Source organism: Embiotoca jacksoni, unplaced genomic scaffold (genome assembly GCF_022577435.1).
Source record: "Embiotoca jacksoni isolate LCO1_2020_lvr unplaced genomic scaffold, fEmbJac1.0.p SCAF_13, whole genome shotgun sequence".
Taxonomy (NCBI): Eukaryota; Metazoa; Chordata; class Actinopteri; family Embiotocidae; genus Embiotoca; species Embiotoca jacksoni.
Window position 1 is genome coordinate 9112246 of NW_027185263.1, and position 26055 is coordinate 9138300.

The following is a 26055-nucleotide window of genomic DNA, read 5'->3' on the forward strand; positions in this document are numbered from 1 at the left end:
AGAGATGCCCAAAGTTGTTTCTTTTACGTATGAAACTTAACCGTAAACTGTGTGCCATCTTAAACTAAATTATATTATAATTAAATAATAATGATTACATAATATTCTATAGAGTTGTATTGTATTAAGATATTAAAAACATATTTAGGATTTTTTTTTTTCAACTTAAATATTTTGTATTAATTTCAGTGTTTCTATATCCAATATTACAACTGAAATCAAACAGAGCCTCTATGTACAGTATTGAGGATGGGAAAAAAATGCAGGTTAATATAATATTTCAAAAGAATGGAGTGTTTTCCCTGCCAGCCTGGACAGACAAATATGACTATAGACACACTGAATTTTCTGACATTTATAATGCACACCACACAAAATCTTCACTGCCACTCAAGTATCCTTGTCACAGAGCAATGAGAAATACACATCCCTTTACGGTATATCACATTGCGTGAAGCATCAGTCAACTTGGCACACACAGAATGAAGATTTGACAGTATAAACATTGTCTACTGTAGATATAGAGTCTTGTGAAATCTGCCCTCAGGCAAGGAGGAGAAATATAGTTTTGACATGATAGTGAATAGAAATTTGCTATAGGGAGGATGTTTGGCTTTTCATTTTTTTGTTCTGGTTTTTTTTTTGTACTCATCGGAAATCCTGAGCACAATGTTTACTTCCTGAAACCCATCGCAAAAAAAAGATGTGTAATTGCACACATGCACACACATAAAATGTTATTCTTTCACTTTCCCCCTTAAATGGTTTATAATCTGTCCAGTTCCCTCCCCTAATTCTTTGTGTCTTTTCCTGCAAATTGAAATGTTAATGGAATATTGAGTAGTGCCACAAACTGGCTGCTCTGCTCCATCAAGGCTAGATTTTCTCTTACATTCAGTTTTTGCATGCATTACCCCCCCCTCCTCAGTACAAGTTTTAAGTAATTATAGATGTGCAACAAAGATGGAAACACTAAAGCTCCCATCACAGTGACACACAATAGTTACTCCCAACACTACCTCTCGTTCTCATTTGTCTTCTCGTTTTCTCTCTTTCAGTATCACACCCCTTGCCACATTTTCACTCCTCAATCTATCCTCCCCTGTGGGTTAATTATGGTGTGTGTGGAGGGTAGGGGGTGGTTTGTTTTCTATCATCCCCAGGGACCGTCTAATGTGACAGAGATGTGCCACTCTGTACTCTAATGGGCCAGTGAAGCTTTAGCTATGCCTGTGGCGTTAGCTGTACCCCAGCTTCTCTCTCTAATGATGAAAACTGGCTTTGTCTGGTCTTCTGGTCGAGCCTGGAAATTCCCTCTCTAGAGGACATGTCAGCTTGGCTAATATCAGCTTTAGAGGAGGAGAGAGGATCACTAAGCTTTAACTAAAAGTCTTCCAAAATTAAGGAGAGCATAACAAGTGGAGTTTGTTTTAACAGCATGGGCAGTGTGTGTTTGTCTGCGCAAACGCCTGAAGCTATTTTATACTGCTTTATGTTTCTTCTAGTTGTGAGAATGCATACTTTCTACCAGCCCTCTGTGTTACACTGTAAATACTTTCATTAACCAAGGATTAGGCTTATCCCGTAGCGTGTTTGCTTGTGGTTTACCAGTGTGATAGCTGAGTTTTCCTTCTGCAAAACTTTATGACTTTCTTTCATATATAATCCATGCACATTGCTGACTAAAGATGAAGGTGGCAGCCTGCGGTTTGACTATATGCTGCATGCAGCAGCAGCAACGTGCCACAGTTGGTGATATCTTTCTTGCTTTCACTACAGCAAGGACGCTATCTATCAGTAGAGTTTTACTTCACTGCATTTTGCGCCAAGGTCGTTCCATTAAACGGTGAAGAACTGTTTTCTTTCTTGTGTTTCTTGTCTGAAACCACAAGGCCCAGTGCAGCCATGCACAGTCGTTTATAATTAAAAGTGCTTTGTCTCAGTTAGGTCAATCTCTTGACCAATGTAGGACTTCAAACAAGCAACTGTATCTTGGAAGGTTGTTCTGAACTGTGACACGTTGTGCTTTAGTTACATAGTGATGTCGACTCTAGGTTTCTAGGGGCTGATTTGTTTTATATATATGCACTTACGTTTTGGGCATAACTGCCATTGTAGGCTGGTAATGAGTAAAATGTGCACAACACAACTAGGCAGTAGCAATAAAGAAAATATCCCTGCATCTATAGAATATTCATGGAATGATCAATAATGGAGAAGTTCTAGGCATAGGAACAAAAGCCAAACAGGCTTATTGTTTTGTTTATGTTTTTTTTGTTGTTTGTTTGTTTGTTTTTTTGGAGGGGGGGGGGGGAACACTAGCAAGATCAGGTGCAAGAATTCACTATTTTAACACCATCTGAAAAAGCATGTGTTTCTTTTTCTCGCCATGCATGTTTTAAAATGACTGTGTTTTCCTCCAAAGACGTAAACTTGACCCACTTGGCTGAAAATTTGCTTTTCTAAATCTTAGGTGGATGTAGAGGCAGTAGAAGAGCGAAAGGGTGAGATGAAACGTGAAAAAACTGCGAAGAGACCAAATGTTCAGTATAGTGTATTTGTGGAGAGTGGGGCAGCAGTGTGTGTGTGTGTGTGTGTGTGTGTGTGTGTGTGTGTGTGTGTGTGTGTGTGTGTGTGTGTGTGTGTGTGTGGGGGGGATGGGGAGGTAGGTAAGCAGTGGACCCCAATCTCCTGCTATGAGTCCCTGTACCCCTCCTGGGGAGTGACAGATTGTGGGCAGCGACAGAAAGGAGAAATGGTGGCGAGGGAAGAAGATTGAAAAGAGGGAGAACAATTTAGTGAGAGTTATCGTAAGAGAAGAGAAATGTTTGACCTCCTGCTGTGTGTGAAATTGTCTTATGTTGATGACTTCATCCCAAAGAGTCGTCTCAGGTGTTGATCTCTTTTTACGCTTTGGTGCTGAATCAAATATAAATCTGTTGATTTTACACGCTTCAGCACTTGTCATTTTAATTGAATTTTTGTTGCTAACAAAAGCAATCCACAAGTGTTTTTTTTCAATTCCCACCATTCACTCATTCATTCTGTGAGAAAGTGGGGGAAACCCACAAGAAGAACTGGGACGAGCTGAAACCGAGTCCACTCTGTTAGTATTTTTATTGGTCCCAGTGCGTCTGTGGAAAATATCTTCAACATTTATTGTTTCTATAATGCCAGTAAGTTCTTTGCTTTGATAGATGATGCTTTCACTGGCTCCAAGTTTCTCTTTCAATCAGAAAGCCCTGTCACAGTCAGAGAAAAGAATAGATAAAGAGAGAAAGAAAATAAGTGTGATGGTTGACCCCGCTGTGCATAGAGGAGTCGATGTGTGAAACTCCCAGCTGATTCACTGTGGGATGAACTCAGAGGCCTGCATATGCAATTGTCTGCGACATGTTGAGCAGTAAGGAAAACTTCCAGATGGGTCTCTTTGAAGAACACCTCTGATTGCATTAAACCGGAAACTGTGATGGAGACTTATTTTTGAATATGAATAAGCACACTGCAGGACCACCACTTCAATAGATAAAAAATAAAAATGAAAAAATATCAGCTCCGGCTCACTAATTCAAAGCCAGAACAAAAGCCTGTACCAGCCGTTGTTGTCCTAAAGTACTGTGGATTTTTGCAAATCGTTAAATATGATTACCTTTTTTTTTTTTTTCTTTTTTTTTTCCCCGGACTCCCTCCGCTCTTTTTTTCCCCTCCAAACAGAGTCGACCGTATTCTTCCCCGAACAGATCCACTCAGTGGAGGAAGATGTTGGGGAGCTTTTCATCCCGGTGCACCGCAGTGGAGACATCAGTGAGGAGCTCATGGTGGTCTGCTACACGCAGCAGGGTATGGACTAGTCTTTTTTCACCTCATTTAACCCGTTTACCCTCCGTTGCACCGTGCCAGTGTGCCACCTTGCCAGTCAGACTTTTCAAACCAGGTGGTGAATGTTATTATTTACAGCTCGGTGCATTATTTCTGACTAGAAATATTGTTTTCACGATGTATATAATTAATGATTTCAGACATAGGTGCAAAAATGTCTTATTATGTTCAATTTTGTTTATTTATTATCATCCTTCAAATCATAACAACACCAAATAACGAAAATTAAGTTGTTGTATCGGGTTACTACATCCATTAAAGTAATGTATATTTCAATCTTGTGTTCTGGGTGCCCTTTTGTTACTACTTAGTGTAAGGCTCCTGTATCCATTTTAAGATGGAGTATCAGGTGCTCTTGTTGCTGCTCCCGGCTGACAGTATCAGTGAAATCTGTGAGCTCGCCGGAAGAGAAGCACGCTCACACGACATTTGCATTTTTCACAAACCACATGTAGCAGCATAAACTCAACAGGATTACACTTGGCTGTTATTCAAGTTTTGCAGCAGCTGATTCAAACTTCCGTACATCCTCTGCCACAGATGTCTCTCTTTGTGACAATTAAAACCTACGATCAATTTATTTTTTCAGCTGATGAATTTCACAATTTGGGGAAAACAAGAAACATTTGACAAATTTTGACAAAACTTTAAGGGATGGTGCATCTTGGTTCATATCTGACATGCAGTACCTGGATAGCTGAATTAATATACTATTGCTTAATATCAAAAGGCTTTAAAGGCTAAACCACAGGTTTGAGTGTAATAAAACTTGAGAGTTTTCTCTTCCCATTAAAACAAATCCACCAACTGATGGATTTGCTGTAATTAAAGGTCAAACTTTAGCTACATTAATAATCTGAATCTTTTTACTGATTTATGACGCACGACAACTTTATTTTAAAATTTTTAATTTTTTAGGTCTGTATTACAATAGTTTTTACACCAAATTTAGCTAAATATTATACATGATGATATATGAAAATTATTATTTCAAATAAAATCTCTAAAATAATACATGCGGTTTGAGGTTCAGAGTGCTCAAGGTTTGTGCAATAATGTGCTTTTTAATCATTTAGATTGTCTAAATGTTGCGCTTCATTTAAATTTTCCCCATGATCCTCATATCTGTCACCATCCTCACCTCTCCTCTTGTTGGTCTCTCTGAAGGCTCGGCCACAGGGACGATTCCCACCACCGTCCTGTCGTACTCGGACTACATCTCCCGTCCCGAGGAGCACGGCAGCATCCTTCGTTTCGACAAGGGTGAGAGGGAGAAGCGGTGTCGCGTGGTACTCATTGATGACTCTCTGTATGAGGCAGAGGAGAGCTTCAACATCACCCTGTCACTGCCTGTCGGGGGACGTCTGGGAATGCACTACCCCACCACCAAAGTCAACATCTTGGAAGATATGGATGATGGTAAGGCATACTGAGGATATGCTGATATATAGATCTCTCTTTATATGTGTTTGTCAGTAGATAAATTTGTTTCTCTGCTAACTCTTCTTTTTCCAGTGATCTTTCCGCAAGTTATATTTACTTCAAAGAGAAAACTTCAAAATCAAATTCTGGTTAAACATGTTTCCCATCCAATGTGATGTACTGTAATCCAAATGATAGAGAGTGTAGCAAACTTTGCAAAAGGTTTTTTTTTTTTTGTCTCTGTCTAGAGATTTAGAAGATTAAATTAATTTACACTTGGCTTCAGTTTAAAGCAACACATGCTTATATGTACGTATTCAGGCCCATTTAAGCACAGTGTGTGGGTGTCACTTCACAGTGCTAGAAGTTCTGGTGTTTTAAATTGTCTATTTTAAATTTAAATTATGTGGCAGAACTTATCTTAATTAAGCTTGTTTACAAAGTTACTGGGTGTGGAGGCATGTAGCATGTGAGAACTGGAAAAACCCTGACATAGACCCTGCACCCGCAGCAGACAGATTAAATCAAGCTCCCGTTCTTGCTGTTATTCTGACAGTTTTTAATTAGATTCGAGAGTCACCCAGGAGTCCAGTGGGAGTAAATTATCATACATGTCCCTTGTCTGCTTTCATCCAGTTACAGCATCATATGGACAAAGTAGATTACATATTCTGAAAGGTACAGAAATGTGTGAAAGATTTATCTGTGGACTGACATGCCTGCTGGGATATACCCATTCCAATATACAGGCATTCTCCACCATCTCACTACTCCGCATTGATTTACTTTACAGACTTTACAGAGACAGATGGATGTCTCTGCTCAAGGTTTTTTGCTAAATGCCATCGTATGGATTGTTACGGTAAAAGTCCAACTCTTTTGTCTTTGTTCTGGAGACGAGGGAGCGATGGTGTGATAAATTTGAGTCAAATACTGCTGATCGCTGTTATTTTGCATAATCATAAGAATTATTTATTATAAAACAGCTGGATCAAACTAATAGGTCATTACATTTATTTACATCATCTCATTGCACCCACCTGTTCTACAATGGCTTAATGGCTCATGAGTGCAACATTAGTGGCACCAATTGTTAATCTTGAAGTGCATAGCTTCTAATATTTAAATGACTGCATTTTAGTTTTAACCCAAAAGAAAAATGAGAGGCCAATAACTTGGAGGAAGAAATTTCCCACCCAATTTATCGAACCTGGAAAGACACACGCAGCCATAGTTACATTCCAGCAACTGACTATACGCTCAATTTCAGTCATGTCTTTGTATATTTTAGTATTAGGTATTGCATATTTAAGCTGTCATTTGTGTCATTTTGGTTTACAAAGCCTAAACGGCAATAAAAATGTAATTCATATTAATCTGTTCCAGTGTTCAATGCCAGTGAATGGCACTTCTTCTTCATAAGATGTATTGTTAAAGTAATATGATTATACTTGTCCTATACTTTACAATTGACATAAAATAAACATAAAAAGACAATTAAATAATTGATTGCAATTTTTGCATGGCAGTTAATTGTAAAATACATTTCATGATTGCGACAGCACTAGTGTAAACATCTTGTCACTGATTATGAAGTAGAAACCCATGTGTGTTTTCTATTTTAGTGTTCTCTTACCTTGTAAAATTTACCTCGTTATTCATCTTACTCTGTAACGGGAAATTAGTCCTATATTTTTAGCTGCTATGTAAAAATCCTGCCATATCAAGACAAGAAAAACTACACTGTAAAAAGGGATCTCCAGGGAGAGGAGATATACGAGATGTTGGTTAAAATGCTGACCGTGTTTGATGTCACAGGGTCTTCGTCAGCGTGGAAATACTAAAAACAGATTACATCTGTTACCCCAAATAAACAATACTGCATCACAACCAGTTCATAGAAGATCTGGTTGTCATCAATGCAAGTTTAAGCCTGAAAAACATATTTGCAGTACTTCTGCCAGTGTTTATGTCCAGGTTAAGATTAAATCTTTGAAAAGTGAAGTCTTACTTCACAGACATTTGACTATTTTCCTTTGAGACGACTCAGTCTTCCTTTTTATCTCTTTCATTCTGTCATAAAGTTTTTGTATTTGAAAGAATAGTGTCAACGAGGATGCTTCATGCTACTGTCAAATTGTAGACTGGGATAAATAAAACAATGATGACTTACAACTGAGAGCTCATTTAGGGATACAAACAATTGTGCCAAATTGACTGTGTGTATGTGTGTGGAGGCATCTGGGGGCCAGTTAACAAGAAACATGACACGCTGTCTGATTGTTAGTAAATTGTCAGAAGACTTCAGTCTTGGTGCTGAGTTCAAAGGAATGGAAATGTGTTTGTGAAAGCCCAACTCCAGCGAGAGATGATGTGTAATTTTTAGCCTCCCAGAGGATAATAAACTATCTGACAGTGCTCTAATACCAGCACCCAAGCAGACAAGCTGCAGCCTCCTTCTCTTTAGTACAACCTCAAATCGCCAAGGAAAAGAGCGAAACAAGAGTTGTGTTTTCTTGTGTACATGGTTCCTTGCATTTGCATGTGTGTTTAGATGACCACGTCTACGCACACCAAGTGAATGTTGAATGTTTAAGACCTTAAATTCTGCATCAAAGGTAAATGCTTAAAAAAAAAAAAACACTTGAAAAACTCTCAAGTGTGACTGCTGGTGCTCTATCGAGCCCCATTTTTCCTTTCCCCAGGTCAAAGTCAAGTTCAGTCTGCCGTTCCCCTTCCATCTATTTTCCCTCTACCACCACTCTCTCTCTCTCTCTCTTTCTCTCACACACACTTTCCCTCACTTCAGCTGAAAAAAAGAAAAAGGCCAGGAATGTCTACTCAATTTAGTGCTTTATCAGATTAAACTGTACAGTACCTGTCTCCCTGACTGTTGTGCTCTGCATGACTGCACACTTTGACTCAAAGTGAGTGTTGTCATCTCCTTACACCCTGGCGAGGAGAGGGGACACTTTGACTTTGCGGTCAGGTACATATGACCACAGCTGAGTTTGTAGAATTGTAGATTAGCTCTGAGTATTTCTTGGAAACCCAGTCCTCCATTTCAATATTTGGGCAGCCTTACTGTTGGTCACACCGAAGCAGCGGTTTTGCAGGCTAGTTTGTCCGGCCTCGCTGAGGGGGAAAAGCTGAGTAATTTTCCACTTCAGGAGGTGGACCACAGTGGACATGGAACAGGAGAGATTTCATTTCACCTGTTGTCAATGTAGGGCAACACATTTCGTTCTTAAACCAAATTACCACATATCCTAGTAACGTAGAAGCTGCAAATTGTGGCAAGCATTTTCTGTCCTATTTCTTTATTCTCTCCCTAAATTCCGTGCCATGTTGTGTGTGGTATGAGAGAAAAAAGCAGAAATTGTCAACAATTTGCACATTTGCATCGAGTGACACAAAAACGTGACACAAATTTACCAAACAAAAGACTCCCAAAGTCACTACATCTTGATGAGTATGGAGAGAAATTAAACTCCAAATGGTCACAAATGTGTGCAAGATCTTCAAATGGAGATTATATTTACAAATGTGTGTATGTGTGTAATTTTGGCTATTCATGAATGGGATCTCTGTAGAGCTGAAGATGTGAAAAGAGTCTAAAAAAAAAAAAAAAATCCAAATGTTATATGATCTGTGTGTATGAGGCAATCTGTGCACACGCTTTTGACAATATGAAAATATATTGAAGGAATCTCACCAATAGTTTTAGACATTTGTATACACAGGGGTATTCAAATAGCTTGGTATTTGTGTGTACACGCAGTAGTAGTAGTAGTAGAGTAGCAAAAATTACACACAAATTTTTTGAATTTAATATGCATTTGTAACCTTTTTTTTTTATCAGCTGGCATTTGTGGCCTAAAGAGGTCAAACTGGCCAGTATAACAAAATTGAGAAAAGTCAGAAAAAAATAAAGGTGATGTACAGCCAAACCTTTAAAAATATATATTTCCTACCTTCTTCATCATTCCATGATCCCTTGTGAGTAGAAATGTTAAACCCAAACACTAATTTCAAGTTTATAACATAAAGAAAAGCCCCTTGGGTTCCATTTGTATTTACAGAGAGATTTGTAAGATCTTATCAGCTAGCTTCCTTCCAAAAGCAGGGGCCCTTCCTCAGAGGGCAGCTGAGAATGCTCTATAAACTGTATTTAAAGGGCGCAGTGAACACACAAATGGCTACAGCCGCCCACACAGTAATAATTATTACAATTTGGCTTTTCACCTTCTCCAACCTTCACACACACTTCAGAGTGCTAAACCACAGGCGTGGCCCCAGAGGGGAGAGATGATGCAGTTCTCATTCATCAGTCACCACTCAACTATCTCTCGTGGTGTCACGTCAGGCGCAGTCGAGACATGTGTGAATGCAGACGTGTAAATTAGCATGCAAGCAGGAGTGTCCTCTCGGTCAGGATAAAAGGAATGTGAGCCAGGTTGCTTACATGTAATATAGCATTTATTAATTTATATGCTACATGTTCCCACTGGATTCGCTGAGGCATGTCATAATAGTTATAAACAACAACAACAAAAACTCATACATGCCCCCAGCCTGTTTACCAGTGTACTTGGTCAGATGTTATTATCCATGTGTTTTTCCCACCTACACAATCTGTTGTTTTCCTTTTACTCTGCCATAGTGCAAATACTCAAATTCAATTTGCATTACAAACCAGCGCTACATCTGTTAGGTGAAGCCGAGTGTGTGGGAGGAAAAGGTGAAAGAGAAAGGCAAATACAGTGAGGAAACAAGTCCTTAGATGGAAGGAGAGGGCACATGCTGCGCTTGATGTTTGACACTCGCCAGATAGTGTTGCCCTGAGCTGTCACTTATTCTTATCAAGCTGAGAGTCACAATGTAACTGCAGCAAATTTCCACAGTCCCTCACTTATATACACTGCATAGCTTTTTGTTATGTGGCCCAGTTAAAGTATATAAATAAAATATGAAAGTTTATATACCAGTAAAGTAAGATTCAGGAAAAGAAGAGCTCTGGACTGTTATGTGTTTGATCATGACACGAAAAATGATAATACGCGTGCTATTTTTGGATTATATGCCAGAATGTAAGAAATGAGCCAAGTGAGAACGAGCTTAAAACAGAGACAGAAGAACTTTTATTCTGTCAATTTTTTTGACTTGTGAGAGGAGGGTGGGGTGTGGGTGGAGGGGGCTTTTGAGAGATGAAGCTGTCAAATACACTCTGGACTGCCTCCACTTTGCTGCCTCAGGAAACAATGCCTGTTCAAACAAGCCTTTGAGCAGTCTGGGGGGGCCGCTTTCTGCCTGTCTCACCACCTCGCTACTCCACATTCAGAGACACACACACATACACAGGCTGTGGTTTTTTTTTTTAGTGCTGACTGCATCCTAATTTGTTAAAAGTACTTAATTTTTCTGACAGACGAAACAATGACATTTAACAATGAGGTTGAATGAGAGACCAGGAAAAATCAGAAGGTCACGCTTCCCTGCAGTTTAACTTCAAACTAATGGGCTGCCGCTTTTTGACCTCAGTGTCTGGATGCTGGCTTTACAAATGAATCTTGCCAGACTGTGGGTGGCTGCTGTCAGGTCTAAGTCACCGAAGGTGCACTCATAAGTAGCATTAACACAATGCAAAAAGAAAAGTAATTAAGTGGCATGTACAAATGCGCCTCCTGAGGAGGGTCACATGAGGTTGATTGCCATGAAACAGAATTTATGGGCTACAAGTGTGAATCTGCACTTTGTTGTTGAGTTTTAAAGCAAACTCGAGACAACAAACAGAACAAAGAAAAAGGACAAAAGTGCAGTACTTAATATTTCAGAGGGTCCTGAAATAGCAAGATGTCAAACACAGTAACACGAGTGCAAAGAATTACAATGTACAATTACTGCAATTCAATTATTTATTTTCATTGTTCCCCAGCTCCAGTGTTTTACTTTGGAGAGGTAGAGTATCATGTGGATGAGAGTGATGGGTATGTGGAGGTCAAAGTGTGGAGGACGGGAACTGATCTGTCCAAGCCTGGGACTGTCACCGTCCGCTCTCGCAAGGCAGAGCCTGTCTCTGCAGAAGGTAAGCTCCCATTCAGTCAAGGGTTGCTTCTTACTGATTAGAAATTATTTGATGTTATTATGATTCACCATTTAAGCTCATCTGTCTGCATTCTATATGTTCTCTCGGCGCCTTATCAGTATTCATTTTTTTCAACCGTCACCGTGCTCTTTGTCCTTCCTCTAGCTGGTAATGACTATGTGGGCATCAGTCATAACCTGGACTTTAACCCGGGCGTCAGCATGCAGACGTTCAGGGTCACCATTCTGGATGACCTGGGACAGCCGCAGCTGGAGGGGACGGAGAGCTTTGAGCTGGTCCTGCGTATGCCAGTGAACGGCATCCTGGGAGAACCTGGAAAGGCTACAGTCTTCATAAATGACTCAGTATCTGACTGTAAGTGGTTTGATTTTGCTCTGCATTTTCATACACGCAGCACTGTATGTTCATACAAACATTCATGGGCCTCAGAGGATGAATCCTGCTGACTTCGATTATCACCTGACGTTTCGTCTTGCTACACTAGCATGTTCACTTTTCTTATTTTTAGTAAAAGGCCTTGACAAATATTGGAGGAATGTTGATTACCTGCTGAGTGTGTTTGCATTGCCACTGTGAGTGTATTACAGAACTACTGACAAAGTACAGCCTCATTCTATACAGTTGATGTATTATATGTGCATGTCTAAGTACTTTTTTTTTTTGTCCAAAGTGATGTATGAATAAATGTAATTGTTACTGGTGAATATACAGTGGCTGCTCCAAGTGTTTGAAAAACAAATTCCTCAAAAAATACTCATGAAACGTGTTTTTCAAGCTTATCATGATAACTTCTTTACACTTTAATATAACTGCTTTGCTAAACACAACTTAACAATTCATTTGTCACTTTTCTTTGACTGTGTAGTTATAGTTTCACAGGATTCGTTACTAATATTCAGTCAGAGCAGCTTGTGTTTTTAATATCAGTCTGTCCACCATGGTAGGAAATATCACTGCTTTTCTTGTGATGACTCAACTATCCTTTTGACTAACAGTGCCAAAGGTGCAGTTCCGTGAACCAGTGTACAGCGGTGAGGAGAGTGACGGTCAGATCACAGCGACGGTGTACCGCAGTGGTGACATCAGACACACATCCTCTATTCGCTGCTACAGCCGTCAGGGCTCTGCACAGGTCGCCTCTGACTTTGATGAGCGACCCAACACAGATGCATCTATCATCAGTTTCTTACCAGGTGCTTCAGTGATCACACGACACGTGTTTTCTCTCTATTTTTTTTTAACATGCATCTTGTGCCGTGAGAGTTGACACATTTTTCGTTAAGTGAAGAGCTCCTTCAGGAATTGTCAGGTTTTTTTTGTTTTTTTTTCATCACACATTACATTTTGTGCACACAGTACCTACTGCGATGTCATTCTCACAAAACGTGTGCAAACACCGTCCTCAAACGAAAGAGGAACTGAACAAAGAGGGGGATACTCGCATGAATAAGATATTATATGCTGTACAAAAAAAAAAAAAGATTTACTGTAGAATATATACTTTATTTCACCTAAAATGTCTTGACATATCCTATCAAACATCTATCTGTACACTCTAGGAGAGGTGGAGAAGCCGTGTATTCTGTCACTGGTTGATGACACGCTGTTCGAGGAAGGAAAAGAGCTGCGGCTGGTCTTAGGAAACCCAAAGAGCAACTCACAGTTTGGTGCATCAGTGGGAGCTCTGAATGAGACTCTGGTGAAAATCAAGGACACGGCTGACAGTAAGTGAGGAGAGTGGGAGATGGAGGTGGAGAAAAGTCAGGAATTAAATAAATGGTAAAGTAAAAAAGTAAGTAGTTTAGTTTAGCTGATGATTCTGAAACATACAGTAAATGCAAAGTACACCTGAACACATATGTTTTGATTTATGACTGTCATTAGCAGTGATTAACAGGGATAATTAAAGGTATACGTCCACAGTCCAATATTGTGTAAATATTTTCTTATATTTTTCTCCCTCTCTGTGCACCTTAGAACCCATCATCCGCTTTTTGGAAACCAAGTTCAGTGTTAGTGAACCGAAGGAAGCCGGCGCCGTAGCAACTGTGAGGATCCCTGTGGTACGAGTGGGTGACACATCGAAAGTGTCATTGGTTCGCGTTCACACTAAAGACGGGTCAGCTATCTCCGCAGAGGACTACTACCCCGTGTCTCAAGGTAAATCTTACACATCCTCTCATGGCCTTTTAATAGTTAAAACTAAAATAAATAAAAGAGCAGCAGTGTAGATTGTTCATATCAAGCTGCAGATTAACTGCATTAATGTCATTTTGACAAAAGACACAAATTGATGGAAGCAAGTGGATCACAAGCAGGATTTACAAAAGTAAAAAAACACTGTTGTCATTCTTTAACATGATGCTTGTCTTTCAAAAGAACTCTAATATATTTATTGCTTACATTCACTCACCGTCTTCCCTTTTCTTCTCTTTCTCTTTCTCTTTTGTCGGCATATTAGTGTTATTAAAACATGATGCAAAAAATTCAGGGAGCCACTAATCAATACATTGCTCTGCAGCACGTCTGGAAACTTCACAAAATACATTACCTTTGCACTGGCTGGCCTGCAGATATCCCTCTGCAATTGATTTCCATTATGCATTTGAAGCAGCTAATAAGAGAAGTTTTGACAAGTGTGAAACAAGGCTCCCTATAGGAATGTGAAAGTGATGAAAGTGGGCATAGCGGTTTATTTGTGTAAGGGTCATTAATTTCTAATTTCATCCCAAATGGGGAAAGGTAATTTTTGCAATAGTCCAGTGGAGGGTCATGTAATTTTTAATAGAATCTCAGTATTCTTCATGCCTTGTCAGCAGGGTGAAATCTTCCATTCTATCCATTCAGCTTTTAGTGCAGTGAACCTTTCCTAGCTTAATCAAGGCAAGAAATATTTATGTGAATACATTCAGTCTATTCAAATCATACCTGCCTACCCACCGTTCAAATTTCCCCTGCAGTTTTGAATTACACAGCGGTGACTTTCTCATTTTGCACAATATTCTCTCACTGCTGCACATTTCTAATGCAAAGCTCTATTACTTACCTTGCAAGGAGATGGACCACCTTTGGCACTATGCAAATAGAAAACTGCAATGCTTTTTAGCTAAGTGATATATTCCTCTGAAGCAATAAAACATGAAGTGGGCTCATCTGTAAGGCCTTTTCATTTTCTGTGAAAATCTGAACTCAGCAAAAGAGAAAGAAACTTGGCCTTGATGTCACTCATTTTTATTGGCACAAGAAATATCAGATTACACAGCGATTGATGTATTGTATTTGTTCTAACAATGGTCTGTCGTGCTGTATTTTATCTATAGTTAATCAGCTACGTGTGTGTGTGTGTGTGTGTGTGTGTGTGTGTGTGTGTGTGTGTGTGTGTGTGTGTGTGTGTGTGTGTGTGTGTGTGTGTGTCCAGACATTGAGTTCAAACAGGGGGACAAGCAACATGTGGTGAAGGTGGAGGTGCTATTTGACGGAGTCAGAGAAATGAGGGAAGCGTTTACTCTCCATCTGAAGCCCGATGAAAACATGGTGGCTGAAACTCAGGTCAGAAATGTGCTCATGCTTATCCATCACACAACAATCACACAAAATCCAGACTGACATTTGTGGAATTTCAGCTTGGTTGAAAAAGTACAAAGATGAAAAATGTAGTTTTTCTCATTTGACCCATATTTATCCAGGTCAGTTCCTCAGAGATCGGGGATCTCTTTTACAAGGCTGTCCTGAGCGAGACATCGGCAGCACTTTACTGCAGCTGCAGCCAAAAGAGCAATGAAAACATTTCTCAATAAATAATAGATTATCTAAGAAAAGAAGGAACAGTGAGCAGAAGAAAAGAGCCATAGAGAGAGAAATAAGAGAGGGGTAAAAAGAGAGGTTGGGTATGAGCCACGACTGTGAGATTGTAAACACATCCTTTGATAGTAATCCATGGTGTCTTGACTCACAAACATCTGTGTTGGTGGTTCTCATTTGTCTTAAAGCTCTTTTTGTGGAACAGGTGACTAAAGTGATAGTTTACATCGAGGAAACCAACAGCATGGCTGATGTCACCTTCCCCTCCCTACCTCATGTGGTGTCGCTGTTCCATTACGATGATGTCACCAAGACACCAGAAAACCTCCATCCACCAGCCGGCTACCCAGTCATCTGTGTCACAGTGAGTCAAACTGAGACCATATCCAGGGACGTTGGAGATATCGTTGCAAAAACAGTTCACTCTGGTAACACCTAGGAATGTAACTTTACGGGATACAGTTAAATTTGGTCATTTTTTTTCCAGTAATGAAGGTAGTAGGAAATTATCAGGGCCCACTGATAAGGACCCATAATTTTCTTCAGCCAAAGTTAAAGTGTCCTCCAGGAGTTGCCTAGCTTTCCTGTGCTTAAAAGACACATTACAGTTTTGTAGACTGCAAAACTTGTGGTCTCATACACAGGAGAATCACTTCCACTCTTGAAAACAGGCTCAGTGAGACTCTTAAATGGATTCTCATGATGTGTTAAGTCATTTTCTCCTCAGGTGACTGCTGTACGTGGCTTGAACTTTTTGTGTGTGCGTGTGTGTGGGGGAGTGCATGTGTGTTTATTTCCTTACACTGTGGTCAGCTGCGTAGGAGGTTCCCTGGGGAGACAAAATGAAGCAGTCTTGTTAAAATAGAAGCGTTGAGTGCTGCACCAAGAGGCTCAGTGTCAACAGCTTTAAAAATAAATCCATGGAAACTCTTCAAAGCTTACTGCTCCATCCAATATCTGTAGCTTTCTAATTATCAGAAAGCAATTTTTAAGAAGTCAGAATGCGAGAACATAACACAGGGAAACATCTGGATTTCCATGGCAACAGCCACTTGTTTGAATTCTCCACCTCTTCTGTCCTCCGGCATCTGCTGTATCTTTCCCATCTCTCTGCTGTCCCTGCCTACCCACCCACTGCTGCTAAATTCTTTATCCATCCTCCAGGCTTGCAGTACAAAATACCCAGACTATGACAAGACGGGCTCTATCTGTGTCAGCGAACACATCAACAACACCTTGACCCGCTACCGCTGGCTCATCAGTGCCCCAGCCGGCCCCGACGGCGTCACCAGTCCCATGAGGGAGGTGGACTTTGACACGTTCTTTACGTCTTCCAAGATGATCACACTGGACTCTGTCTACTTCCAAGTAGGGTCCAGAGTCCAGTGTGCTGCCAGGGCTGTTAACTCGAATGGGGACGAGGGTTTAGAGCTCAGCAGCCCCATTGTCACAATCAGCCAGGAGGAAGGTGAGGACCAAACAATGAATGAATCCATCTCTGTGTCCTATGTTTCCTGTTTTCTAGAGAAGGAATTAAATAGGGATTTGGCCCCATGTTACAACGAGAAAAGTGCTTTGTTCTCCAAGCATCATGAAGGTTCAGGAATAGTGCTTTTGAATGAACAGAAACGACTATAGCTGCAGTGCAGCCATAGAAAACACATGGATCGCTTTTCTTTGTTGTCAGTGCAGCTTTTTGCTCCCATTTTGGTTTTATTACATGTTGTTTTTTTTGCTTTTGAATTCAAAGTGAAACAGTGGTGGAGAAGTATTTACATTATTATTTAATGCCACAATGTAAAAAATGCTTCATTGCAAATAAAAAGCCTGAAATCAAAATGATACTAATTCTGTGACAATGTACTTTGAAATGTGGCCCCTGTGAATGTTATATTGTTAAATATCAGTTTATTGGATAGTTAGTGCTGATGTAGTAAAATTTTAGCCGGATAGAGGGGAGCTAATTTTATATACCATTTAATCTGTAACTTTATCATATTTCATTGGATTCAGCAAATGGCACAGACACCATTTTCATCTGTTAGAGCAGCTCCAATAAACTATAATCCAGTGCTGCTACAAGCTATGTGCTATGAGAATGGGTCAAAGCTCGCAATCATTTCTCTTTTGTTGTTCCTATGATAGCACTTGTGCTGCACTCATTCCACCTACACATCCTGAATGCAACAAGGTCAGACGTGCTTTCTCAGGGTGGTCACTTGGTATTTAAAAAAAAAAGTAGAAATCAGTATATTACAGTGTAGCCTGTTAGATGTAAAATAATTAAAAGTTGATTATTCACCTAAGTAATTAGCAGACATAATCATAGCCAATCAGGTAGTCTTGTTTCCCCCAGCATGTTGCAGTCTTTTCTTGTGTTTTGAGTCTGTCTTCTCTACTCTGCTGTCATGAAAAAGGTATGTGTCAACCACGCAAGATGGGGACTGTTGGCGCTGAGCCTTTCTCTGCCAAGCTGCGCTACACGGGAGCAGACGACCCGAAACACCCCAACCTCATCAAAGTGACTGTCACCATGCCTCACATAGATGGTAGGTAGGAGCTGGAGGCAGGGCTCGTACCACAGATGAAGTGAAGTGTAATGTAGTGTGTGTAATATTCACGTCTGGGGATTCTCAGGAGCGTGACAGACAGAATATAGATCTCACCGGGTTGTGTCGAACCCCGCTGTAGAAACCCTCCAGCACGCCCGCTACTTAACATTCCCTTCTTGATTTTTAATCAGTTTCCTTCTGCTTCGCGTCTTCCAGGGTTCCTTCTTGCTTTTTTTTCCGTCCCACCCCCCTTTGTCTTTTCTTCACTTTTCCCCTCTTCTTTCAACTATTTCTTACTCTGCGCTTTTTAAATAATTTGTATTTTCAGTACATGTATCAGATACTGTTGGACACGCTCAGAATCATCTCTATTTGCCTTTCAGGTATGCTTCCGGTAATCTCCACTCGACCTCTCATGAACTTTGATCTGACTCTCAGTCCGGATGGAACCCGAGTCGGAACCCACCGTTGCTCCAACTTGCTCGACTACAATGAGGTCACCACAGGTCACAGCTTCATAACGCCTATGACGCGGAACCCTGAGAGCATGGGAGATTCAGTGCCCTATCAGTTCAGCAGCTCTCTGCGGGGGAACGGCACATTGCGCTTCTACAGGAACCTCAACCTGGAGGCCTGTCTGTGGGAGTTTAGCAGCTACTACCACATGTCTGAGCTGCTCACAGATTGTGGAGGAACCATAGGGACTGATGGACAGGTGTGTATGTGTGTGTTTGTGTGTGTTTTGTGTACCTTTGTCCACAACATATAAATTCCAATCTTGGGTTTGTATGTACATCTGTTTGCCTGCTCGCCTTTGTGTGTGTTTGTATCCCCCTGTGTGTGTTCCTGTCTGTATGTTCAGTTTATTTACACCCCTCTGAATGACAAGGACGCACAGACAGAACGGCACCAGATCCGTTTGTCTGTATTTTATGTCTCATTCACTGCATGATTGTGTGTGTGTGTGTGTGTGTGTGTGTTTGCCAGCTCGGTACAACAGCATGTGATTGACAGCTTTTAGTGTGAAAATACACACACACACACACACACACACACACACACACACTCAAACCAAGTATTGCCGACCTGCCTGTCATTCCCCTCATGCACACCACTGCTATCAATATGGAACATTAAAGCTCAGATTCACTCGAAATCTGTGAAAAGTGTGAAAGGAAAACCATTTCTTTTGGCATCTTAGATATCTTCTCTAACATCCTGTCAAGGTCAAGAGCAGAATCTTTGTTCCCTGACAGTTTGCTCAGTTTTTCTTCGACTGCCTTGGTAGTAAGTGTTGAGCTCATCAGAGAAGTCTGACATCGCTGTTCAATTTTGGCATTATGGCCAGCTGCCAATTAGATGCTAACAAACTTCCAGTTGCTGTTTGCTGTTGTTGCATCATTGCAGCAGATGTTGCAATCGTTGTTCTGTTATATTCTACACGGCAACAGTGTTCGCCTGCTTCTTGTTGTTTTCGGAGACAGGCCCTTGCTCCCTCGCTCATGTCCTGCTGCTCTTTTGTGTTCCTCCAGCCTTTGATCTATGAGCTTCTTGTTTCTGATCAGACTGCTGAATGTGCATGTGGGGGTTTTGTGCGTGAGACACAGGGAGAGAGAGAGAGAGAAAGAGAGAGAGAGAGAGAGAGAGAGAGAGAGAGAGCGAGAGAGAGAAGGAGATGGAGAGGACTTTTGAAATGAATTGACTTGTCCCCAGTCACAGCAAGAACCGCTTGCACACATTAGTTACACATGATGCTCGTCATCCACAAGACCTCAAGTCCTCTTCGTTAAGGGAGATCACTGTCACACTGTCACTTGGGTTATGTTTTTTTTTTTTTTCCAAGGAGTGCTGAAAGAAAAACAAAGAGGCAGTCACTACCTTGCAACTCCGCCAGAGTGCAAGAATTAAAGAGCACAGACATATTTGAATACTTCTAGACAGACTCTATATTTTGGGTGAAATCTGTGTTTTATTCTGGCTTTTTAATGAAGCTTTGTGTCTCTGTTGGGGTGTGCAGGCATGCATTTCTAAACTTTAATGTTGTTTGTTTTAATGTTTTAATGTTCACACCCACATGCTGTCTTTATTCTGTCCCAGTCAGTATAGATTAAATGAGGGGGTTGCTGTGCTAAAATTACAGTTTAGTAAAACCTAAGGATTGTGGTAGTTTGTTTCTCAGTTAGCAGCCACTTAATTTCTCATTTCAATCCAGATTCAGCAATTTCACAACGTACCCCACTGATACTTCATAGATACTGTGGTAAATTGAGATTCTCTCTGTTTTCAAAGATATTAAACCAGACTCTTAATCTCCTGATGCTTTGTGTTTAGATATGACTATATGCTAAACTATACATTGCTGTATACTCAAGTGATGAGGAATGGTTGATCAGAGAAGAAGGAGAAATTAAAGGATTAGAAATCACATTCTTCTTTTGTACCAAAAACATGTTCTGCCAAATTGCTTCTCTTAGTTCTTCTTGCCAATTAATCTCTTCCTCAGTAATCAGTTTGGTAATTGACTATGCAAATTGATACAAGTCAAACAGAAATCACGTAGTGCAATTCAATAATTTTTTAAGACAAACTCTGGCTGTGGTAAACTTGGGAGGGAGACAGTTCAAATATTTAAAGTCAGACAGATTTGTTGAAACAATGTTGGTGAGCAGAGACACCTAGTGGTGACTTATATTAAACTACATCTTAGACTTCATATTAATATGAAGATGTTCCAAAGGGGTAGAAGTGTACAAGTCAGCTTACAAAAGTTGAAAAATCAAATGTGATCAAATTGTTTTCAATTATTATTTTTTAAATTAGTTACATTTTAAGGGTTGCACATGTGCTTCATTAATGATCAACAGGAATTATGAAGTTTTTAAATTCTTGGAAAACTTCTTTTGAAAAACAAAACAGAAAATCACAATACAAGCCCGCATCACTTACCACTGTGGTTCTCTGTGTGCAGCACAGTAAAACTGTTCTTCCTCTTTGACAACACTGAGTAGGAGTGAAAGAGTTCAAACACCTTGTGGAGGAGAGCAGTGTGTTTATCTGCTACATCTTCTCTGCACTTCTTATAGCTCATCAACCTACAGTCACCCCTTAATCTGAAAGAATGATCAAGTTTTTCTGTCATACACACTAAGGATGTCTTGCTTAAAGCTTTTACCAGCTATCAAGTACATGAGCTAATTAATAATTAAAAATGAATAATTAACTTTGTTATCTGACGTGGGCGGCACAGTTGGTGCAGTGGTTGACGATGGTGCATGGATGGATTATCTGACATAATTATTAGCCTAAAATTTAACTGTAATAAAACACATGCTCAAGGATGGCTGCTTTTAACTTATCAGCTTGTTTTTGCACCAGTTCTTCACTCATCGCTGTCTAAAACGTTTATACAGGTGCTGAACCTGGTCCAGTCCTACGTGACCCTGCGTGTGCCTCTTTACGTGTCATATGTTTTCCACTCCCCCGTGGGCACCGGCGGTTGGCAGCACTTTGATCTGCAGTCTGAGCTGCGCCTCACTTTTGTGTACGACACAGCCATCCTCTGGAAGGATGGCATCGGCAGCCCCCCGCAGGCAGAGCTACAGGGTAAGTTCCTGGATGATACTGTCTTCATTTAAAAGACATTTGAAAAAAAAAAACTGCAGTTCTTGCAGAGTCTTTTGTGTATGTTTGTGTTTTTTCCAGGTGCGCTGTATCCTACAAGCATGCGCATCAATAAACAGGGATGTTTGGTGGTGAACTTCCGCACCAAGGCTCATTTCAGGGGTCTGTTTGTGGAGTCACATTCTTCAGGAAGAATAAAAAGAGCAGGTGAGACTGACAGATATTGTCATAATATTACTTTTTGTATTCCTCAAAAAATTTCACCAGAACTGAAGATGCAGAAATGATTAGTTTAGGAGTCATCATTCAATTTGGTATCAGTCCTCCACTATAAACTTCTTCTCTTAAAATTATTTAGTGACCTCCATGTCATCCATGGTGATGAGTGTGGACCACCCTGGCCTAACATTTAACCTCACCTTAGTGAGGAGTGAGCCCACCTACAACCAGCCAGTCCAGCAATGGACCTTCACCTCTGACTTTGCAGTAAGGCCGCCTGAAATTTCTTTGTGCTCTGATGCACAATCTGAGACATCTGCTCTGTAAATGTGACTGTCTGAACAGTTGGAAGTAAGGGCTGATTCAGACTGATTTTTTTTTTTGTGTCTCTTCCTTTTGCTGCTCCATAGGTAAGAGACTACTCTGGGACCTACACAGTGAAGCTGATTCCCTGTACCACGGCCCAGAAAATGCAATACACTGTTCCACCCGTCTGCAGTCCCAGAGAACTAGTCACCTTTGACCTGGACATCAGATTTCAGCAAGTAAGGCAGTCTTTGTTTCAGCTCTAAGATCCAGTGGTGGCATGTTTTTTTTCTCTCTCTATCTTATTTCATTATGCTATCACTTACTAACTGTCTGTATACTTCCTTAGGTGAGCGACCCAGTTGCAGTGGAATTCAGCCTGAACACTCAGATGTTCTTGCTGTCCAAGAGGAGTTTATGGCTTTCTGATGGATCCATGGGTTTTGGTCAAGAGAGTGATGTTGCCTTTTCTGAGGGTAAGCCTCACTAGGTTGAAAGACTTTTAGCATCTGTTGCAGTGAAGATTTAAAGGAATATACTAGTAGTCTACATGTATCTGCAGGTGGAAATAGTTTTTTTTTTTAATTGATTTTCTACCTTTCAGGCAGACAAAGGGTTGCCTTAATACCAGTACAGTACAGTAGTATTTTACTTGACATATTCATCCATAACATTGATCATTACTTCTTTTCTTTACTTAGTTAAAGTATGATTGTTGCATGGTATTTAAAGGATTGAGTTCACTTTGATTCATCGGGATATTGCTTTCTGGTTGCTTGACATGAACTAAAACTGGTGGTTAATAGGAGGGTAAAACATAAATCTTCAAACATCTCCTTCACTTATTTCAGGTGATACGATATATGGTCGTGTCATGGTGGACCCTGTGCAAAACCTGGGAGATTCTTTCTTCTGTAGTATAGAGAAGGTGTTCCTCTGCACTGGTGCTGATGGATATGTTCCAAAGTATAACCCCACCAAGTCTGAATTTGGCTGCCTGGCTGACTCCCCATCATTGCTTTATCGATTCAAGATTGTTGTGAGTATATTCAGGTTTTTTTATGTTGCAATTTCAAATCTTACAATCTATTTTTTTTTTTTTTAACTTTCTTTTTTTATCTTCAATCCAACACACCTCACCAGGACAAAGCTCAGCCCGAGACTCAGGCACGTGTGTTTGGTGATGTCAGTTTTAATGCTGTGCTGGCAGTGGATGATCCATCAGCCATGTCCCTCGTCAGACAACCAGGGTCTGATGGCTTTAGACTGGACTCTACAGCTATGTTCCAGGTATCCGATATATGTTGGAGGATCATCATTTTGTGGGGAATCTAATAATGACCCAAATCACATCCAATTTGATCAAAAATATCAACAGATTATTCCCATTGCAGAATTTCATTTTTATACTTAAACAACAAACCTTTGTGCCAGTTTAAGTTGATCATAATTCTAGAATATGCAAAATTTTGTGTCCTTGCCAGGTTGCTGCCGGCCGTGAATGGTACATGCACACCATATACACGGTTCGCTCCAAAGAGAATGCCAACAGAGTAATTGGAAAGCGCAGCTTAGAGTACCACTCCTTGGTTTCCACAAGCAATGAGCTTGCCTTGACCTCATCAGGCGCTAAAGGCCATCGTTGGAGGAGGTCTGCTGGTGATGAAGTCCCAGCAATTGCTGAAGATATTGGAGCAGACAACAACCGTGGTACCAACATTATGCACATCGCACTGGACCGCACCAAACGTAGGTCAATGGGGTCGAATGAGCTGTTTGCTGATGGGCTGGAACCTAGTGAGCTGAACGCAGAGGAGGAAGAGGAAGGTCTGGTGACTGTGGTGGGAGCACTGGTGGGACTGCTGCTGACCGTCCTCATTATTGTCACCATTGTACTGGTGCTGAGATCCAGACAGAAGGACGGGAAGGAGGGATGGAGGGAGGGGGTGCAGGAAGTGGTGAAAGGGTCGGTCAGTACGGAGCCCATGTTGGTGGTGAGGATGCAAGACTGCCACAACAGCTCAGAGGTCTGAGCAATGAATGCATGGATAGAGAGATGGACAATGGGATGTAGGGAGCATGTGCGGGCTTTTATAATTTTTTGGATTTTTTTTTTTTTTTTTTTTTTTTTTTTAAACAGGTATTGTATTCCTTTCATAAAAGCAAAAATTTGGTTTGATTGTATTAGGTGTGCCTGTCAATGGGGGAGATTTCTACATCATTAAATCCATCACATACAGTACCTTGGTCACAGCAACAGCAAACAACTGTTTTTATTTAACATTCCAACTTGTGCTGCTAGTAGCAATGTATTTTGTTTGTCTCTCACTGGCTTTATGGTGTTAAAGTGCCTGTAGCAACTGTATCCCTTCAGCGCAGTCTCAGTCACCTTGAGAATTTGTTTCATAAAGCAAGTGTCATGCGAGCCATGTAAAAGATTTAGTGCTGCAGGTCCACCTCTGGCAAAATGGGACTGTGTATAATGTCAATGAACTGAAATGAATAGTTCACCTAAAAAAAAAAAACACCAAAAATATTGATCTGCTTCCGTGTCAGTCAAAATTTGATTGAAGTTCGTGAGCCCTAGTACTTCTACATGTATGTTTCTCCTAAAACATGAATGCTTGCAAGCCCATCTTTTCTATAGCTCGCAAAGGATAAAAATAGATTTTTACACACATATTGTGCAGCATTTTCTAAGTGTCTGAAGCTTAACAATTGTGATATAGATGCACAAGTTGAGTATCTATTCTATCATCTCCCTTACTGTCCTTAAAGTTGTCATAAACATAAAACTTTTTGGCAAAATAAAAGGGAAATACTGGACTTTTGATAAATATTGTACCCTTGGCCAAAGTGTTTGACTTCAAAACATTTACGACTATGCTGCATGGATGACAACATGGCACCACACCTGCAGAACTGCCTCATCAGACTCCAGGAGATGAATACCACCAATGACAGAATTTATGTTTATGAACCAGCCAAGCATTGTATTATTTCACAAAGTCTACGGTTTTTCACTTTGTTTACCTTATGATGAGGAATGTTTTCCTTAATGTATTGAGCATTTCTGTTGCTGCCAGGTTATTTTTTCTTATTTTTTATATTGTTTGTATTTTTGTCAACTTAGTTATTTACTGTTGTATGTTTTGAGTTCCTCACTGCTTCTGGTACCACAGTGTTCACTGCTATCCATTCTCACCGCATTGTTGCACCACTGTGTGTTACTGTGATATTGTCATATTTATTAAAAATGGGGCATCATGTTGTATTCTTCTAAATAACACTGGTTACGGTTTGTATGTGAAAAGACACTCATCTCAGGAGTTATTTCTTTTACAAAGAATGGACTGCGTGTTACACAATTTACTACTGTTGACTGGAGAGAATCGCTACTGAGCCACTTTCCACTTCTGTGTTACACTGCTGATAAGTGTGGTGCTGTGAACATTCAAATACTGTATTCATATCCAATGATTTGACCCTTTTCTTCTCACACTATGTTTCTCAAAGCTTTATTTGTCACTGGTGCTATGTGGGATCTGTGTGTTATGACTCATTTTTTCGAACAAATGATGCAAACAAAATAGCTGCTTACAGATCACTATGTCACCATGAAAAATATCACAGTTGAGACATTTGATACGATCTTATAATTTTGCTGATGTCACCTGTGAAACTTCTTGTTTATATGTATTGTTAAACCTGTGTCTTACTCTGCTATGGATATACAACATGCTGAGATCAGTGTTCCTAAATATCTGTCTTTTTATGGTGTTGTTCGTCATCATTGTATAATTATTTCTAATATTTATCAGGGTTAGCTGATGTGATGAACGGGAGCCAGAAATCAGCTGAGGTGTGAATCAGTGAGGGATGTGAGGATTTATAAAACCAGCTGAAACCCAGCTGTGATTTTCTTTTGGGCCCTGATGGATTTAGAAATAACACCATATCTGACATCAAATGCACTTTTTGAGTTACATCCTTCACATGCCAATACAAGCTATGCAATGTAATGTTACCCCACAGCCAGTTATCCCCATGTATATGACAATTTTAGCACAAACTTGATATTCACTTTATGTCTTTTTATGAATGGGTTTTTATGTATATGTATTTAAGAATAAATATTGTTTACTGGTG

The 26055-nt window shown here is 40.3% G+C and overlaps 1 protein-coding gene across 1 annotated transcript in view; it reads left to right on the top strand.

Annotated features, from left to right (window-relative positions):
• Positions 1 to 26055, top strand: part of frem2a (FRAS1 related extracellular matrix 2a) — a 58355-nt gene extending 32300 nt beyond the window's left edge. The window contains exons 5-24 of the mRNA XM_069146294.1: positions 3715 to 3840; positions 5047 to 5298; positions 11237 to 11386; positions 11552 to 11761; positions 12403 to 12600; positions 12967 to 13131; positions 13385 to 13567; positions 14826 to 14956; positions 15414 to 15572; positions 16373 to 16676; positions 17626 to 17757; positions 18144 to 18475; positions 21171 to 21363; positions 21463 to 21588; positions 21740 to 21867; positions 22011 to 22145; positions 22256 to 22382; positions 22758 to 22945; positions 23050 to 23196; positions 23391 to 26055. Coding sequence (XP_069002395.1) covers positions 3715 to 3840; positions 5047 to 5298; positions 11237 to 11386; positions 11552 to 11761; positions 12403 to 12600; positions 12967 to 13131; positions 13385 to 13567; positions 14826 to 14956; positions 15414 to 15572; positions 16373 to 16676; positions 17626 to 17757; positions 18144 to 18475; positions 21171 to 21363; positions 21463 to 21588; positions 21740 to 21867; positions 22011 to 22145; positions 22256 to 22382; positions 22758 to 22945; positions 23050 to 23196; positions 23391 to 23939 — 3935 coding nt within the window. The 3' untranslated portion in view covers positions 23940 to 26055. The remainder of the gene's footprint in view (positions 1 to 3714; positions 3841 to 5046; positions 5299 to 11236; positions 11387 to 11551; positions 11762 to 12402; positions 12601 to 12966; positions 13132 to 13384; positions 13568 to 14825; positions 14957 to 15413; positions 15573 to 16372; positions 16677 to 17625; positions 17758 to 18143; positions 18476 to 21170; positions 21364 to 21462; positions 21589 to 21739; positions 21868 to 22010; positions 22146 to 22255; positions 22383 to 22757; positions 22946 to 23049; positions 23197 to 23390) is intronic.